The 19,746-nt window shown below is 38.9% G+C and overlaps 1 protein-coding gene across 4 annotated transcripts; it reads right to left on the reverse strand.

The window, feature by feature from the left end:
* Positions 1-59: 59 nt before the first annotated feature.
* Positions 60-19,567, reverse strand: slc44a2 (solute carrier family 44 member 2). 4 transcript variants are annotated; one of them, XM_040004527.1, is made up of 22 exons: positions 19,388-19,565; positions 11,346-11,394; positions 11,164-11,237; positions 9,840-9,924; positions 8,911-8,995; positions 8,688-8,807; positions 8,540-8,600; positions 8,326-8,452; positions 6,566-6,649; positions 6,309-6,421; positions 6,097-6,228; positions 5,911-6,010; positions 5,155-5,247; positions 4,937-5,021; positions 4,499-4,761; positions 4,213-4,307; positions 3,932-4,035; positions 3,767-3,840; positions 3,610-3,680; positions 3,420-3,508; positions 3,248-3,332; positions 60-860 (listed from the first exon to the last, which is right to left on the reverse strand). In XM_040004527.1, the coding sequence occupies exons 1-22, from the start codon at positions 19,422-19,424 to the stop codon at positions 751-753; spliced, it is 2,136 nt and encodes a 711-aa protein (XP_039860461.1). In that variant the 5' UTR covers positions 19,425-19,565; the 3' UTR covers positions 60-750. The 4 variants fall into 4 exon arrangements, with proteins under 4 accessions (XP_039860461.1, XP_039860458.1, XP_039860459.1 ...); XM_040004524.1 differs by lacking the exon at positions 60-860 and adding an exon at positions 2,280-3,004 and having other exon boundaries at positions 19,388-19,567; XM_040004525.1 differs by lacking the exons at positions 60-860; positions 19,388-19,565 and adding exons at positions 2,280-3,004; positions 14,497-15,471.
* Positions 19,568-19,746: the final 179 nt, after the last annotated feature.

Below are 19,746 nucleotides of genomic sequence, written 5' to 3' on the forward strand. Positions count from 1 at the left end.
GATAATCCAATGATAAAGAAAAGCTTAAAGAAACCAACAAAACACTAAAAACAAAAAAGGAGGATGTCAAAACCAACATTTATTAGTTGAATACAAAAGAAAAGACAATGTAAACATTTTACAAAGTCAAAATTCACACAGTATGAACATGTTTCATTTTCAGTGGCATGTATGACACAAAAAAGAATAAAGACAAAGCTATTAAAATATTGAGTCTATATCCAGGTTAAACCACTTGGGTCATTTGTAATCTCTTAAGGCTTTGGTTATCATACTAAGATTTAATCACTTGCAGTTAAGGAATTTTGCTTTGGTGAGTTAATTTTTAAACAGTGCAATATGCTTAGTTAAACTAATAAAGCACAGCTTTATTCAATCTGCCTTAAACTGGACCTACTAAAACTTCCATATAGACATAAAATCCAAATATACAATGAAACAGAAAGCAATAGCTCTTAAGGCAACAGGGCTTATCATCTGTAACTCCAGCTCACATATTCCTTCTGTAATAAATCTCGACCTGTGCATGCAGGTAAAGAGAGATAATTAAGAGTTTGTCACAAAATACAAAACAAAGAGTAATATCATAAAAACAATATAAATGAATCCGATTTGACAGTTAGATACAAATACACTGTTTATGTACAAATGAAATGGCACTGTAATTCCTCCTTTTGTTCTTTTAACTTGAGACACACACACACACACACACACACACAGAAAAATACACCCATGAATACAAACTGAGGCTTAGTCCATTGATTTGTAATCTTCATTAGACTTCTTGAGGAGTGTGAGCAGGTCCTGTGACATGAAATACGGCCTCTCCTGTGATCCATCATTGCGCTCCAGGTCCTCCACTGCAACATGGACAAGAGAGAGTTGAAGAACAATTTTCTCACACACACCAACACAGATCTGTAATCTATCTTTCTTTTATTTATGCATCGTCTATCTGCCGCCAGTTTTATCTTACAGCCCCCTAAGGTGTACTTAAGTAAATTGCTTTGAGTATTATCTAATTAGGTGGGGGGGGAATCCTTTAAATACTCCTAAAAAACCCTGAATGACATGACTAAAAGGAAAAAAAGGGGAAAAAGGCACATTTAGGTTACAATGTATCGTTTATTTTAATGACTTTTCTCATTCCTTTCTTCATGTACCTCATCATGTATCTCTTAGTTCAAACTGTTCACAAGTAACTTCCACACAAAATTCAATAGCATGTGATTAAGGGTCACAATGTATACACGATGCCACTTCTTTTAAGGGCTCACAAGCTATAAATGGGAAACAATTGTGAAGAAAATGCTCTTAATAACAAAGAGAGAGATATTCTGATTTAAGTATCTAAAGCCCAACTGTAGATTTATTCAAGTGATAATTATTTTAAGAAGGAAGAAGAAGAGAAATTTATACAAGCTGATTTTGGCATGTAAAATTTGTTGTTGTGTGCTTTAAAGGTGCTTTAAATCACTGCCAGGGATTTATTTCACATGAAAACTCACCTGCTTCAAAACACCAACCAAACTTGAAATTCTGAACTACTACGATTAAAATACAATCACCTTTAATCAAGATTGACACGCAGTGATGACGGAATGTCATCAGAAAATTTAGTGGAAAAACGACTTAGATTTTTCACAAAGTGACAAGAAAAAGGTACAAAAGCATCCAGAGACTTAAGATGTTAGTTAGCATTCAGAAGGTCATGTCAGTACCATGCAGTGCTTAAAGAGAGAGAGAGAGAGAGATTTAAGAGGAGGGACAGAGCAAGGCAGGAGGCATCAGTAAACAAACTGGGGGGTTCGTAGAGTCCGAGAGGTCACGATGGCTTCATCATGGCGACACAATCACAGCACTTACGTCAGTCCAAAATACCAAGGCAAGTAGGTGGAAAGACAATATATGGAACCCCCTCTCTGCAAGGATCTCCACTTGACTGAAGCCAAAAAATACATAACAGATGTACACTACTGTATATGTACAAGTTCCATAGGGGAAAAAATCCAATATTCATACAGTATATCAAATATGTCTGTTAACATTTTGGCGTCAGCTGGTATTATTGTAAACAGTGAAAGAGATTTGATTGAGATGTGTTTGTTCTGACTGTAAACACGGTACTTAAGTGTATCTGTAGTGCATTTGTTAACAGCATTAAGACAACAAATATTAGTGACAGTAATCAGGCACAGGTTCAGCACTCACGATGTTCAACAGATCTTCACGATATAAAAACCAACACTGTTCTAAAACCAACACAAGAGAGCGTTTTGTTTTTTTTCAAGCTACAGAGATGCACTGGGCTTTTGACCTGCTTTAAACCTTCAACCCTCTCCAGGTGGACATCCCTCCTATACTCACATAGCAAAGCAATCTGAAACTTTAGCTTGTTGTATGGCATACATTTAACAGGTCCATATCACAAAGGTATAGTTGCACATCTTTCATTCTTTATGCTCTAAGAGATTTTCTGAGCCTCAGGTGCTTTGCAACATCTACTCCTGTGGTCCAGATGAAGGTTTTTCTTCCTTAGTCTCCTCTTTTTTCTCATTCTTTTCACCAGTCTCCTCTTTCTCTGCCTCCACAGGTGCAGCGGACACCTCCTCCACCTTTTCCTCCGTTTTCAACTCCTGCTTTTCTGACATCTCTTTCACTTCTGGTTCTTCTTTCCTTTCAGTCTCATCTTCCAGACTGATCTTTTGTTCCTCCGTCTTCTCCTCTTTTGACTCGTCAGCATCTATCTTTGACTGCAAAGCCTGCTCCTCCTCATTTTCCCCCTTCAGCTTTGTCTGTTCTTTCAGCTGTATTTCTCCATCCTGCTGCTGAAGAGGTGTTTCCTCCTCCACTTTAACTTCGTCCACTTGTTTCGCAGCATCCGCCTGCTCAACACCATTGCGATCTTCCTCCACCGGCTTTGATTTGGAGAGGATATCATGCAGCTCAGGGGACATGAAGTAAGGCCTTTCAGAAGAGCCGTCATTTCTTTCCAAGTCCTCACCTTATAAGTGCATGGGTATGTTGTGTTTTTGAATGGGTTAATGGAAAATTAAGGGAAAATGAAAAGATGAAAGAAAGGAATGTTTAAGGTTTAAAGTAAAGTGAAATTAATAGGAAAAATGAGACAAAGAGAAGAAAGGTCAGAAAACTGTCCGGAAGAAGACGAAACCAGCAGCTCACATTTAGACAGCTGTTTGTAAAAAAGGAAGAGAGGAAATGTGGATATTTGGCAAAAATTACTCACAGAAGCAGAGGAAAAGTGTGTCCACACACATAGCATACACACTGAAGAAACCATGGGCGATGAGGTAGGATCCCACTACCACTGTCTAACAGGAGAAAGTCACACATGTCATTAAATGGCCACAGACAAACTGAAGACTAACACCAAACCTTATTAATATAATTGTGCCTACCAGTATTGGGACCCAATAGTAGTTGAGAGATGGAGCAGCCTGCTCTACAGCTTTGATTCTTCCGGAGAAGAAGAAGAAAGAGAAAATCCCTATGCAGGAAAAAGGTGAATTAGTAGATCTACACTAGAAAGGCAGATTTTTCTCTCTGCAGTTGGATCTAAAAATAAAATTAAAAAAAAAACTCTCTTACCAACAATGCCAACAATAAGGAGCTTCCCAAGGAACAGCAGGAAGTCGGTCACTTTATCTAAAACAGCCACCCTGTGCAGAATATGAGAGAGTGTTGAATTAAAACACGCTAAGAATAGCAAATAGTGAATAAAATATGAATATGAATGAAATCTCACCGAATAATGTTTCTCATGAGAAGGAAAAAGGCATCTCGAGCTGCGGTGCAGAAGTTTTTTCCATAGATTGCAATCTAGAGGAAAAAAATTTAAAAAGACGATCGTGAAGCGCTTTAACGGTTGAGACGGTCTGTCAGGCCGCTGTGTCCAGTTACAGGAACTCACCATGATGTACGCATTTCTGTTCAGGAACTTGATACATTTCTCCAGACACCAGAAGCAGCACTTCAAGCAGCTTAGCAGAAACTTAGCAAATTTGTTTTGAGCACCTTAGAAGCAGGAACAGTTTATGATAACATAAGAATCAAGTACTTTACATGCAAAACTTGCAGTTTGCATGCATATTTAACAGTCTGTATCAACAACGTAAATGCATATAAACACAGAGTTTAATTATAAGACAATAAACAGAGACCAAAAGGCAAATGCAACATGTTATAGCTCACCTTTTAACTTGTGATCCAGATACTCCAGAAGGACCCTGATAACTTGGACTAAAGACAGGATGAGAGAGCCAAAAGCCAGAGAGCCTGTGTGGTATCTAATCAGCACAAGGAAACAGAGGCCAGTCGTGAGCATCAGTCATTCTATCTTAGGGTAACAAAAGTTTAAACATTTTGGAGAAAACTTCCTGTCAGCGTTGTAGATATCTTACCATGTAAGCCTTTCAAGCTGCGCTAAAACAATTCTACAAATAAAAAAACTGTTATTATTAAAAATGTATTTTCTAACCTTAGGGCCCTTCCAAGAGAGGAGAAGATGGGGTAGGCAGGGATATCCTCAGGCTTCTTGAAGGCCCAGTAATATGATGCAAATGCACCCGACAGAGTGACTTGTCCCAAGGCCGTCACAAAGTTTGCACACCAAAAGAAAAGGAAGACGTTGTAGAACTGAAAGAGGATGAGGTATTTATGGTAGAGAGTCTCACCACCATAAAAAGCAAACAGGCACTCTGCATCTGAACACACAAGTGATGCATTGGAGGAGTTGAATGTCTTTGAACAAGAGAAAGAGAGAGAAGGGGCATATTGTAAGACATCTTTCATTCTGTGATCTATGCTGCTGTGCAGGTAAACAGGTGCTTCTTTACAACCAAAAACTTTGCCACCTTGCCACCTACAATATCTTTAGCAGGCTACTTTAACAGAACAGTGACATTTAGAAGCATACCTTGGGGTCACAGGTCTCTCGTGAGAATGGGCAGTCAGAGGTGTTGAAAACTTTGTACACCTGCTCATTAGAGGTGGATAAGAAGCTGTTCAGACATGTCAAGGAGAAGAATGCAAAGTACATCCTTGCTTAAAAGTCATGCTATACCTGCTACCGTGATGAAAGGAGACAATTAGGTTCGGATTATCTTTGATTATCATAGACAACTGAAAGGATACACTGCAGTAATGGCCCAGTAAGCGATCACCACAGCCAGAAGGGCAAAGGTCAGCAGTGGGTAGAACAGCGATGACATAACGTGGCCAACAGCTCTGACAAAGAAAATGGTATACATTTTTTTAATAAAAACGTCATGTCAAAATTCACACAAAATTTGTTAAATGTGTCCAACACATTTTTTTTAATACATTTGTTCTAAGAGTGCAATACTGTATAGCAGGAGAGGTAAAGCTGATTTACAATGATGTTTTATTGCTAAGGAAACAAATGCAATTAATCTTTTAGCACCAGCAATGATTACAGCATTAACATATTATTGCCTAACACTTGCTGGGACAGAAATACTTCATGCACATCTTATGAATGCATGTGCAATAGTCCACTGAGCTACATTTGGTCTTCGGGTGTCATACAGGAAATATCTGATTCTTAAGAAGTGACGTACTCTGCTACTTTTACCCACTGGTGGTTAATTTTGTCTGTTTTATCTCAGCTGTTTAACACTAGACAGGCGTACTCTAACATAACAGCTGGCAATTAAATTAATAAAACTCCATCTGATTTCTAGTCATGCCAGGCTAGAGATGAGATGTGCAACATTAAAGCTGCATACCATAAGATCAAAACAGCGAGGGATAATTCTCATCTGATCTACTGCTAACTTTTTAAATATGTGAGCACATCTGGTTACTTTTTAATTTTAACCAGGAGAACAGACCAGGGAGATCCTGGTGTAAATCACATTTCACACTGACCTGCTGGCCTCTTTGATGAGGGCAATGGCAATCATTATTCTCTTCCTGAGGAAGATGAGTAGCAGGATGATAATGAACTCTACAATAGCCAGGATAATCACTGCGAACAGAACACAACAGATTAATGGGATTTGTCAACTCTTCATCCACAGACATGCTAAAGAATGAAAGTGCGTCTGTGCTTACTGAAAGCCAGCCAGGTCTGCCTGATCTGCAGGTAGACAGAGAAGTCCGTCTGCAGGCCCAGGTCACGGATGGTGACATCAGCACCAGGCTCACCCTTCAAGCTGGCAAACTCCATGTAACAGTGGAAAATGCCTAAAAATGGACAAGTTAATTGGCTGACCTTTTTTTTCAGTCAGAACAATCTTTAACTTTGTCAGAAGCTAAGGACTTACCATAACCAATGACTAGGATAACCAAAATAATCATGATCCAGACCATGATGCCAGCCAAGAATCGCAGCAGGACGATGAAAATCAAGCTGACGACCATGGCTATCACCAGACCGCTGGACACATATTATGGTTAATGACTTGGTGATGAAGGTGTTCTGTCTATATATTCTGGTTTTATATCCTAATTTATAAGTTATGTAGTTCTGTGATTGAACATTTAGTCTATTACTGTGATAGCAGAGAGTAGGGAGACTTACAGTAATATCCAATGCCAAGAATGAGTGTAGTCCTCAAAGATTCTCATGGCGACCTGACGAGCTTCCACAGCTATATTTGACTTCCTGTAACAAAAACATTTAACTGTCATATTAGAAATATTATGTTTATTAGAGAACGGATGCTTAAAAATAACCCCATGTTATATAGAGCCCTAAAAGTCACAAAATATAAGAAAAGGTTACTCAAAAAGTCAAAAATGGTCATGTAAACAAACCGATCTTCTTCTTCTTCTGCTTTTTCTTTCAGCTGCTCCCTTTACAGGTCACCACAGTGGATCTGCCCCCTATCTCTTCTGTCACACTAACCCTCTTCATATCATCCTTCATTACCTCCATTAACCTTGTTTGAGGCCTCTTCCTCTTTTCCTTCAGCCTAGCAGCTCTATATTTGTCATCCTTTGCCCAATGAATCCACTGTCTCCTCTGCACATGTCCACATGAACCGATCAATTACTGAAATATATCATAAGCTCTCTGCTATTTTAACACATTTTCAGAAACATTTTGTCTTTTCAGTTTACCACCATTCTGCAGCTATCTGTAAAATCTTACTAAAACAATGAAGAGGACTGTTTCGCCTGCTACACACGGCTAAACACTAACTTCATTTAGTAGTGTTGCCCTGACATGATATGACTTCAGAGTGACTACCCATAAGTTAAAAAGGTTTAAGAGACACAAGGCTTCCTCCAAAGGTTGACTGACCTTCATCAGAAGGCTACAATGATGTTTTGGGGTTTTGTACAGTTATTTCTTGTTATATTTCACAGGACTTTGCTTTATTTTGTTCAAGGGAATTCCTTGTGTTGCTTTTGTGCACGGACTCAGTAGTTTTGGACCTTTCTCCTAACTATTGTCTGTACTGTTTGCTATGCTGATGAATCACTACCCTATGATCTCATGCTAGGTCATTTATGATCTGGATTTTGGATTTTACACCACTTCCAGTGTTCCAGTGATGTTAGTGCTACAGTTTTAACCTCTGAATATTTAACATTTAACATTAGCTGTCCAATAACCTTTTGTTAGCTTTGGACATCTATACCGAGGAACTAATAGACTAAGATTAAGAAAACAAGCATAGCTGTCACCAGACAAAATAATTAAGTTATAAATTTATATGAAATTTATATGAAAACATATCTGACATAATATGCGACATACAATTTAGTATTGGAGCATGAAGCTATCCAGCTCTAGGAAGCTGTCTGCTGCAAGAAAACAACAGGAAGTATTACTCATCATCTTCATGAATAACATACAGGGAGCAGTGAAAACCTCTCTGCAGTGAGAGCAGGAAGGAAAACAGTAACACAAGGACCTTCTGAGGTAAACACAAATAGAGCAGAACTGAAGCACACAGCCAGAGTCACTGCAGTGAGATGTAAAGGGAAACTGATAAGCTGATATGCCTCATGTCTAGCATGATAAGTGCCAAGGTCATTGAAAACAAGCAATCATTCACTAAACAGCAGTTGGACAGGGCTGAAAGAGTCTTACGCTTACAGCTTAAGGCTGATATTGAATTAATAAATTAATCATCAAACTAGCTACCAAGTATTTTCTGATAGCTAATCAAACATTAAATTTAATGAACAGAGAAGAACAAATATGAAGAAAAAGTTTCACTTGGTCAAACTCATTTCACACACTTTGTTGTTTATGTTTTATGGGTTTAGGACAACATAAAATAGCAACATGCTGCGCATACATGTTGCTATACAATGAAAAACACTCACTTTGATGCCTCCAGCACATCACTGGCATTGACAGTGCCACTATTTCCGTCATCGAAAGTCGTCTCGTTGCCCACCACCACAACACCACCTTTTAATGTTGCCAAAGCAGGAAGGCACCGGCGTGTGACTGTGGAGGGAGGGGTTTTTATTAGTTTCACTTTCCTGCAGAAACAAAAGTCCTTCAAAACAGTTTAACACAGAGAATCTCACTTACAGGCTTTACTGGGCATCAGCATAGCTGGGCACAAGCCATCTTTAAGGATCTCTGGCGGACTCTGATAGAAAACAGTCAATTTACTTCACATTTAGCAGAACCCCTTGAAACGTGTACAATATGAATAATCTAATTTTTCAGTGCTTACCAGTCCAGTGAAGTCCACGCCTTCCTTGCAGTATTTTTTGTAGTATTCCTGGTCATCTTTATTTCCTACCTTGGCTTTTATCAATGTAAGATGCCTATTAGGACAGCTTTCCACGCATAACTGCACACATGTAACAACAAATACATTAACATTTAACCGCGTAACTTCAACACTTTAGAGTAGACTGAGAACAACTTAAAATAAAGTGAGTAATGCTTCTGACCTGTGTGGTGGGACACTGAAACTCCAGCAGCACAAGAGGGCTGGCACATTTCAGGATGTTGAAGTAGAACAGAAGTGGTTTCTTCCTGTTGTGTCACAGTGAAATGACAATGTTATTAGGTCTTCATAGACGATAAGGATGCAGTCATTGTAATCTAACTCTATGGTTTCTGAAGTCTTGATTTGAAGTCCTATTTTATCCATTGTCTTTTAGGGAACTTTGTTTCTTCTGCAACTGTGATCACCATCTTTTGTGGTTTGGTTTTGTTTCCTGGTCACCTGTTGGATTTCGCTATCGATTAGTGTATCTACAAAAGAATGCCTAATTTTTTCCTCTGTACCAGAGGAAAAACCTCATCACAATGTTGCTAAGAATAATGTTTTTTTTCTGGCCTTTTTCAACTTTTATTTGATAGACACAGTGAAGAGAGGACAGGAAAGCAGGGGCAGAGAGAGAGGGGAAGACATGCGGGTTGGACTCGAACCCGGGCTGCCCGCCCGCTCAACACTTCAGAAGATTCAATAAACTCTCCAGTTAGAATTAGAATAGAAAATTTGATTTGATTTCTTGTAATTATTTCATGGTTCAGGCTGAGTAACATACAATTAAAGTACCAGTATTTCCTCCAAACAAATCCTTTGGTGTGCTGTTAGTAAAACAGGCCATATCACTTGTAAAATAACTGCATTTGCTGACTGCTACAGTGGCCTGTGTTGATCAAAGTGGCCACACAAGTAACTCTGAACATTTCTTAAACTGTTGTGACCACCTGCATTCATCATAAATAAATGTAAATAAATGCACTAAATAAAGAGTATGAGATTAAAGCAATTATTTTTATTGTTGTTATTATAGTATTATCATACTTAAGATCATCCAATTATAGAAGGTTTCCAAGAACACAAATGCTCTTTTACACTGTAACTTACTCCAGAGGTGTCCCAGCTTGTCCACAGAACTGACCTCTGCTGTCTGTGGGATAAATGACTTTCCTGGGGTCCCCCTGAGACCAGGCTGCAAAGAGAACATCAGGAAGTAAAGAAATAAAATACCATCTTAAATTCCTCATGAGCACGCTCCTTTTATTTAATGCTTAAATAAAATAAACATCTTCTAATACATTTAGAAATTCAGATATATGAACATTTCTGAATTAAAGTCTGAGTTTAAAAAAGCTCCTGGTCTTAAATTAGACAACAGCCTCATGAAGGAGTTAAAAAGAAAGACTGAGAAAGTAGACCCACACAGTATTGTGACTTTAATGTGTAAACACCTTCCAGCCTTGACAGCATACACAGAGTGTGGGACAGACTGGCGTGATCCTCAGTGTAAGTCATAACATAAAAATAAAACATGTTGCGTAACGCTTATCTATTTCATCTAACTTTGGCTTCAGCTATATTTCCTTCCACTGGGTGGTGTCTGAGACATTTCCTGGTTTTTCTAAGCTGCAATCTATTTATAAAGTCACTAATAAATTGCTAGATAAGTCCTGTGAGGTTGGGAATATGTGTTATAATTTAACAGTAAATGTACATTGTATGTTTTGCTTGAAAACCGATGGCCACTTATGTTGCTTTTCAAAGGTACTGGTTGTAGTGGGGGCTTGTGGTTGGGTGGAGGGAATGTAGCCGATGTGCAAGACTTCAAGTCGCAGATAATGCAAATAATTACTTTGTAAACAGATGTTGTAGTACGTGCAGTAATCAGTGTGCATGATGCACAATAAACAGGCAGGTGTTTTGACCTAAATAACTTTGCCAATGGTTGAATTTTCACAAGTGTTTCCAAAATGCAAGTAGCTGGGAGCTGTTATTGGTAGTGTTACCTCTGTGGTGCCTAATGATGAGAAAACCTTTGGAAAAATCACTCTCACTTGTTTATTCTGGCTTCGAGCTCATAAGTAGCTTTCTGTCTCATCAAACCTCACAATGGAGGAGAGCTGCACAGAGATGTTGAACAGGATGTTTTACTTCCTTCTTTGAGGCAGTAGAATTACAACCAGTCAGAAACTATTTTATTTATAACTTGGCTTATGTAGACTGGCTACTGTAAAAACAGGAATTTTCACACGACTTGGACTACATGTTAATAAAGTTCATCTCACTCCACCCAAGGTAGTGCCTCACTTCCCACTTCTGATTAATAATATTAGACACCACCCATGCACAAATTTTGTATGGTAAAAAAACACAACAACCTAAATATAAATAATGCTCAGAACACACTATAGTGATGAGAGATCAGTCTTACCAATGATACCCACAGCAAAGTACCCCAGCAAGGCTAAGATGAAGAGTATACAGCAGAGGATATCTGTGCAGCCCCTGAGGAAAGAAAAGAGGAAGGGAAAGCAGGTGCAACATGTTGCCATTAAAGTCTGCTATATACAGCCGACAGCAAAGGATCACCAGTAATCAAAGCAGACGTCTCACCTGTTGTGGATCGGCCCTTTGAAGTTTGGATCAAACTTTCTGGACTCCCCTGTGGACGAAAACAGAACAACAGGTTTAGTAGTGCCTGTTATTAGAAATTAGACTTTAAACAATGGCTTTCAGTCTCTTGATACTTGACAAAGACTGCGGTGAATTGATCCCAAAATTAAACCTGGGGAAATGAAACCCGAGGTTTCCTTAATTTGTTCTCATTTCAGAGATATTCTTCGATTAATGGTCGTCTTTCAAAATGTAAACCACATCTGCTGAAAGAAGTGGAGCACAGTGGGGCAGTGGTTAACCCTGTTCCCTCACAGCAAAAAAAAAAAAGATCTTGCTTTCAAAGCTGGTGGCCTGGGGCTTTTCTGTGTGGAGTTCATGTTCTCCCTGTGTTTGAACTGATTTTCTCGGGGTACCTTGGCTTTCTCCCACAGTCCAAATCACATGTTTGTGGTTCGGTTAACTGGTGATTCTAAAGTTGGTGTAGGTGTAAATGTGAGTGTGAATGGCTGTTTGTCTTTCTGTGTTATCCCTGCACTGGACTGGTGACCCGATGGATGAATGGACAACAGTCAGGTCGGCTCTGACACTGACCGGTCAGCTATCTGAGACAGACACATGTCGAAAGATCTGGGAGATACAGCTGAATATAAATTCACAGTATAACAGTGTACTTGTACAACATTACGTTTATGGGATACACTATCTATATTAATCATACAATTTTAACAACTTTTAAGGGCATGGTTATTTTTTAATTTAAATTTTCTTGGAATTTATTTTGATAAGGGGCAGAACAACTACACCAAACATGTATTAAAAGTTAACAACACAGGTATACAATTACATTGTTGGGCTTTGCTTTTGGATTGTGAATAAAGTATATAAGATACATTTTTGTATTACAGAAAAATAATATATAATTTACAGCTATTTTGAGAGTCCATAATGATTTTTCATAAATATTTCATGGTCTTCACCAAGACTCCCGTCTTTCCATTTGCTTCCCATTCCCTGTGTTTCTTGTCCCCTGTGTACGTCTCTGTGTTTGTGAGTTTGCCTCGCCCATGTGGGTGAGGCACCTCAACAACTTGCACATCTGCATCCCATCATTCATCGGCCTCTTCAGCTACCCAGGAGTTTCACTCAGATTTCTATGCCATAATGTTTGGCGGCAGAAAATCTTTGGCCCTCTTAGATGTGTTTAGTTCTGTCAATGTGATTTTTAAAGGGGACCTAATATAATTTCCCCTTTTTTTCTGTAAAATAGTACATACTGCATTACTACTACTTTATTAATAGGTAAGGGAGCTTGTTTCTTCGAAAGGAAAAACAAAGGGTATGCCTCAAGAATAAGATAAAAAAATTATAAATAAACATTATTTGAAGCAATGAATCATGCAAAGCTACTCTAATAAAGTGCATAACATAGGCAGCTGGGAACAAGCATAATGTGTCAAGATTTATCCTCCTTTCTTGGCTTATTAGTTTAACAGCTCCTCCTAGTTTAATGCCTCCTTCTTCTGCATCACTCCATCCTAACCTTCAACAGCCAGCTTGAGTCACAGGTCATTATTTTTCACATTTAACAATTGACCCCTTTTAACCTTCATTGCTGTGTCTTGTCTTCATATTTCATTTTTGCTGAAAGCATAGAATTAAAAACTCCTGGTGAAGCAAAAATGTTGCACAGTGTTGTTTCTCAGTAATTTGTATCTGCTGCATTTAATGTTTAAAATAATACCAGATTGATTATATGGGTCTTGGACTGCTGACTGGAAAATAAGCAACCTGATTGCTCTGACAGCTTTGGCATCAAATATGCAAAAAATCAGGAAAGGGCCTTTTTTTTTATTTTAAATATAGCACTATCTATGACTGACATAGCATATGTCATAATTGTAATGAAAAAAGTTTCCTCTTTTATGTAAGACGTCTGTCTAAGTGTTCAGTAAAGCTGCTCAACACTTTTTTGGGCTTGTGGTAAAAACACTTTATGACAGGCCCGCCCTTTTAATGGAGTCATGTTGCACATCCTCCCTCTTTGTCTCTCACCATATTTCCTGTCTGTATCTGTGGTGTCTACTGTGGAAATGCAAAAGAAGAAGAAAAGAAAGAACCAAAAACAAAAGAGAGAAAAAGAGAAAGACGTAAGCTGCTTTACATACGCAGCTTTTGGTACATTTTTACACGAAAATAAATAAGTGAAATAAATAAATGAAATTTGGATAATAAGAAAAAATTAGGCATTCAAAATATAGCTGTCACTGCCTCTGTGTTTAAACCAAAGTGAAACTAGCTACGAAATAATAATCACTACATTTACTACACATTTACAGGTAGGCTGCAGGCCAAAGTGTTGCAGAAAAAGCTTTTATCTGGAATGTATATATGTGTACAAGGGAGTATTTCATTAGAGTGACTTCATGTAGTGACTTCTACAGAACAAAAGGATTCTTCTGCCTGACCGTCATGCCTAGCAACCCACAAAATGGCTCCCTGGTGACAATGGGAGCCCCCTGTGGACATCGCCAGCCGCCATGGAAACACCTCATACTCAACAGGGGAGAGAAGCATAAACCAAACCCACGTTGGTTACAGTGAAACGAAGCCAAAAGTGCAAGCCAACGTTTTTGAGAATCAGTGAGAAAAGACTTCTCACTAATAAACACAAGCTACATCCTGTTAAAATATGAACTGATGTCAGACTCTGTGATGTGTCACACATGACCTATTACTGTCAGCATCAACCTGGCCTACTACTTTCTCCTAAAATCTATAGTTGAGCAGCTTTTAACATTTTTTTAAAAACAGATACTTTTATTAAAGGATCTATAGCACAAACAATGGGCCGAGCACTAGAGCCAACCCCAGCTGTTTCTTCTAACTGCATTACACTTACCGAGGAAACAATACACTCTCCCTTGCACACACGCACACATATAGAACTTAAACACACATGCTCTCCTCACGCAATGGAGGAACGACCAAAAAGCGTCACGTTGTCTGAGACAAACTATGCTTATTAGCAGTGAAGCAGCACATTAGCCATCACAATTAGAGGACTGTGAGCCATTACTCAACTATCTCACAAGTCTATCAAAAAGACGTTCAGTCACAGTTATGTAAGAAATGCAGGCTGGCGAATTACCTTTTCCATCATATTTTGTCATTCCGGTGCTGTTTTGCTCTCAGTTTGTGTCACGGATGGTTTTACAGATACGTCTCAGTGTTCTGTGTTCTGTTGTTGTTTCTTTAAAGGTCCTTCCTGTATAACAGTGCTTGCGTGTCCTCTAGCTTCTTACTCTTCACTTCCTTATTTTAGATTTCAAAGCTCTGCCTTCACCTCCAATTCCCTCTTTTACTCTGTGGGTTTCCTCCTTGCAAAAGCTGCGTCAGCCCAGTTGAAGCAAAGAAGTATTGATGGAAAAATTGAGACAGGATATCGAAATAAACAGAGACTTGTGGCACCTGATAACTGCCAAAGCTGCCAAAAACATGAACTAAAAACTAAAATGTGCCAGTTTTATACATCTTGCTGCAGAGAGTGTTTGCTTCAGTTGCGGGTGCTTGTTCTCACATCAAAACAGTCTTTAACCCCAACACATAATGGTTATTTCAGACTTCAGCTCAGTTCACTGAATCAACAAGATAAGCTGTGTTTTACAGAGTGTGCCTGCATGTGCTGCAGCTGCACCGCCACCTGTAAAAAAAAATTTCTCACCCCTGAGCTACTGTGTCGTTTGTTCTTAAAATTTTAGCCGACTTGCCCTCTTTCTGTTTCCTCGGCATCCTGTTTTGTTTTATCAGCTTGTTACCTCATTCTGAGTGCAGAATGGGGTCTCAGTGGTTTCAAACGGAACAATGAACAAAGCCATCATAACCACAGTCATCCAATGGCAAATGTTGATGCATTGCGCATGTCTGACATATACACAGCAATGAGCTGATAAGCACATCAGAGATAACGCCATCCCACTCTGGTGGCACATGACCACCTCTGCTGGCATGTGACAGATTACAGTGGAAAAACATTCTCAGTGCAACATTATGAAAACAGTTTCAGAATCACATAATGAAAGAATGCTTCATCTCAAATACACACTCAGTGTTAGATTGTAACAGTGTGGGAACATTTTATGAACTGAAACGTGACAACATTCTTTAAACACTCTCAGAATGGTGCAGTTAGAACATAAAGTCTTAGCTAAACTATTAATTTCACAGGAAGTTTATCTGAAATTTAAAAAAAAACCCTAAAACATTCTCAGTACATTTGATTACATTTTTTTCTTCATAAATAGCTATATACTGGTAAAATACACTAATAAAATAAAATAATAAAATAAAATAATGGTAAAACTTACACCACTAGTTGAGTTCCTGGGGTTACAGGTTAATGAATCAACCTTTGTGAAATTCTCAAAGCTAACCAGTGCACTTTGCTAACCACCGGTGGTGCAACGTGTGAACACTTGTGGTTGTTCCAAAGCAAAGAGGTTCTTAGTTCAAAGACGATGGCCGGATGGAGTTTTAGTGCATTGAATTTACACATTCTGAGACTCTGGCACAGCTTCCCATGTGATCATGTGTTGGGTCACTTTAAACATGTTTGCTGTTTTGTTTTGTGTTTAACTTACTTTTAGTTTAGTCTTAACTTGAGACTTGAAATATCTCAGTCTTTTAAAAATGAGAGGAAACTTGACAAAAAGAGGATGAAAAGAAACAAACAAAGTGGCAGGCTTAAAAAGCATCTACAGCAGATGCACACTATCTGAAGGTCATGTCTTTAAGAATTAGCCAAAAATCGAGCAAAGACCTGACACAAAACCCGAGAGATGTATCTGCCCCTGAGCTATTTTAAGTAATTACAAGAATGCAGGTATAAGAGAGTTCAGAGTGCGCTGAAGAATAAAGGCCATCATGTCAAATATTAACTTTCAAACCCATGAGAATAGTGCAAGTTCTGTTTTTGCCTTACATACTGTATCCCTATGAATGTTTGCAGATGTTTTGATAATTTGCTACACCCATTTCTCATTTTTCTAGCAAAATATAAACAAATGAAGGGTGACTTTAGCCTTGGGCACAATATTGTATCTTGGCCTCTTCTGCAAATAGACATGACCACAAAAATCAGCCTTGTTCTTATGAATCAAGCATTTTAACCTGTATTAGCACTGATGTACATCGATTTTTTTTAAGAACAGTAGTAGTAGATTCGCTTTTTCTCTTCAAACGAAATGAGTAGGGGCCACTGGAGACATAATTTTGTAGCACCTTTTGAACCTTTATTAGGGTCTACAACACACTTTACAGTGTGTTTCTCATTCATAAATTTACCAATGATAGCAGAGCCGCTAAGCCATAGCACCTGAATGGAACGGAGCTCAAACTGCCAAACTGTTATAAAGCTATTGGTGTAAGAATATTTATTCTGGGCAAGAATACTGTAAAAGAAGAGTTGCAATAAATAAATAAATAACAGAGTGTTTAGATATTTCTTCTCCAGCATTTATTATTGTTGCTTTTTAGTTTTACCCCACACAGTCTGCCATCACTACTAAGTTTCCTCTGTCTCTCTTCTGAAGATAAACATTAAGAGATTCTCCCTTCAGCCTTTCATTTGTAGGGCCATCTGTGAATGTGAGACACAGCTCCATTAGAGCTGGAGGAACAGGCGGCTCTTTGCCTGTTTTGTCCATAAAACAATCTCTGATTGTGCTGAAAAGCATGCGAGCAGATTTGTTCTTCTTGTTGTTGTGTTCAGGCTGCCAAATATCGTGTAAGTCGTCTTGTTCGTTTATGTAATTGGCAAAATTAATACCATATAGGTTCACTGATGTCAGTCTGCCACCTTAAACACATTTTTTAAAAGGTTAAAAATACATACATATATTTTTTTTCACTTTGGTAACCGGATGTCCTCAGGTACTTCATTACACAGAACCTAGGCTGTGAAAATGTATAAGGCCCTTCAGATCTCAGGTTCAGGTCAGTAACGGGTTAAAAGCATCTGCCAATGATCCAGCCTTTAGTTGTATAGTACTGTGTGTGACTCTGCGTGTATTTGTTTGTGTGCGTGTATGTGTGCGTGTTTAAGGGAGAGATGATGTCATGACTGATGATGTGCTAATGGGCCCAAAGGGGTTATCAGATGAACCTTTCCCTGCCTACCTTAATGGGATAGTGGCTACTGTGGTTGTGCATGATTGTATGTACACTCACAGACTGCACACGCAAGGAGACATTCTGAATATATCTCGTCACAAGAGCGCTTATCCCTGAATTTTTTATCTTTATATTCCAGGCACGCAGATTCATTGAACATCATTACAATATAGGACAGAAGCCACTCTGTGTAAAACTGTTCCTGTACTGTGCCAAGCAGCTGTAACGGCTTCAAATACTCCTCCTGAAGCCACTAATGAGGTCAGTGGAACAAGGAAACATACTAAAGTCTTTTTAAAGGAGATACATAAATCTGTCATCCACTGGCTTTGATCACTGTCTCTTGTTACTCCTCAGAGTCGCTACTTTTCACATCAAGAAAAAGCAGATTTTCCAAAACCAACTAAATCAATGATCATCAAAAATGACGAATATCGTCAGCGGCTTCTCTGTCTGTGTACAGAGCTGTATGTGTGTGTGTGTGTGTTTGTGTTTATTTCCCAGCTTGATATTGACTGAAAATCACTTTCCTAAATCTGTTGAGTGGGTAGTACAGACAAGGCTGAACACAGGCGAGGCAGAGCGGGTTGTGGCCTGCCTGCAAGCACGCACACCTTCGTAGACATGGAGGAAATGTGGCAATAGTAGTAAGTAAGTAAGAAGCCAGTGACTGCTTACAGTTTAAACTGAAACTGCAAATAAAAACTCATGTTTAAGGAGCTGAAATGTGTATTGTACATTGGTGTCGTATAAACCTTTATCTTGAGTTTAAAGGGCTTATGGTCTTTGACCCTTGAGTCATGGGAGAGGGCAGTTGAGGAAAACAGATCACTGTATAGCAACAGGAAAACCACAAGGAAATGGCCCACTATGGGAGTTGACTGGAGAAGATGTGGATTTAACATTTCAATTTGCATTGTGAAATAAGGAATAGCTCAATAGTAAGGCAGTATTAGGGCTGTTTTCCCAATGCATGAGGATTGTGGTTTGGTTTTTAGCCTTCTAAGAACAACCTTTCATGTAATAATGTAGACATGGAGTATTAAAGAAAGAATAACAGTGGTTACAAAAACTTCATGACTCAACAGTCCATATGAATAACAACCCTGCCCAGACCACGCCAGGCTGCTGTGGGCTTCTAACTTGGTGGTGGTGGAAAAAATGCATGTGTGGCACATAATAATCTGCAATGAGTCATACGTTTGACTGACATAGAAGATGATTTTTCCACACTAAGTGTACGAAAATGTAATAAATAGACAAAAGCTGTGAACATCTGTGAAATGTATGTGTTTGCAAAAGGCTGTGTGCATCTGTGGATGAAGCAGCCATATGTCAATCTACAAAATACCAAATGGTTATGGAGCCCAGGAGACAGCATATGTGCTCTCCTTCTCCACTGTGCTCTGTTTCTGTGTGTTCCTGCAGTACAGAATCGCCTCCATATAAAGCCTAATAGGGAAAAACTCGGCAACCTAGTTCTGTTTATTACCCCTAATTAACCGAAAGAGCAATAATTAACTACCTTTAGTTTTTGTTCGATTTATTTTTTTAAAGCTATATTTAGTTTGTTATACAGGCTGTAATTTAATGACAAATAAACGACTCGTTTAGAGTACGCATTCTACACCCGCTGTGTAATGCAAACTGAATAATTAAATGCAACTTAAAGGGCGTTTTCTCAGAGTTTAAAGATAAATCGGGGAAAAAAACAGTCCGGTTGCTGAAGATGTGGATAGCTCCAGATCTGCATGACACTCATGAGGTCCACACCCATCCATCCATTGCAGTCATTGTTTCCATTTCTTCCCCCGTTTAAAGAAAAAAGAAAGAAAGATCGAAGAGAAAGCCGCAAAACAAACTGTTCTTACCGTATTTGGGGTCCGGGTTTTTCTCCTCCATCTCCATTCTCACGCACTGCTGCTTGCTGCTGATCAGACCTAACCCAGGACAGTTTCCATGGAAATGTCGAGGCAAAAAAACATCAATAACAGTGACCGACTGCAACAGCCACACAGCAGACTGAAGACGGAGACCACCCCAAGCCAAATTGGAGCAAAGCGCATTCCAGTCTAACGGAAAGGAGAGCCAGCCAATGAGAGACCGGGGCCTGCTGACCGACAGCTGCTGCAGCCACTCAGGATTACCCTGACGAGGACAAAGGCTGTGCAATGGAATGTGTAGAATTTAAAGACCAATGTGCTTTTAAAGAACATAACGCATTCAGAAA

The sequence above is a fragment of the Simochromis diagramma genome, unplaced genomic scaffold (assembly GCF_900408965.1).
Source record: "Simochromis diagramma unplaced genomic scaffold, fSimDia1.1 OVJJ01000487.1, whole genome shotgun sequence".
In the NCBI taxonomy this organism is placed as follows: domain Eukaryota; kingdom Metazoa; phylum Chordata; class Actinopteri; order Cichliformes; family Cichlidae; genus Simochromis; species Simochromis diagramma.

What these genes read in the sequence shown, in the direction of transcription:
- slc44a2 (XM_040004524.1), bottom strand. Translation starts at nt 19,424, where the DNA reads ATGGAGATGGAGGAGAAAAACCCGGACCCCAAATACG. An exon ending in TCTTGGCATTGGATATTACT is followed by an intron (nt 6,422 to 6,565) that starts GTAAGTCTCCCT and finishes ATATGTGTCCAG; the next exon opens with CGGTCTGGTGATAGCCATGG. An exon ending in ACTATTGGGTCCCAATACTG is followed by an intron (nt 3,333 to 3,419) that starts GTAGGCACAATT and finishes TTCTCCTGTTAG; the next exon opens with ACAGTGGTAGTGGGATCCTA.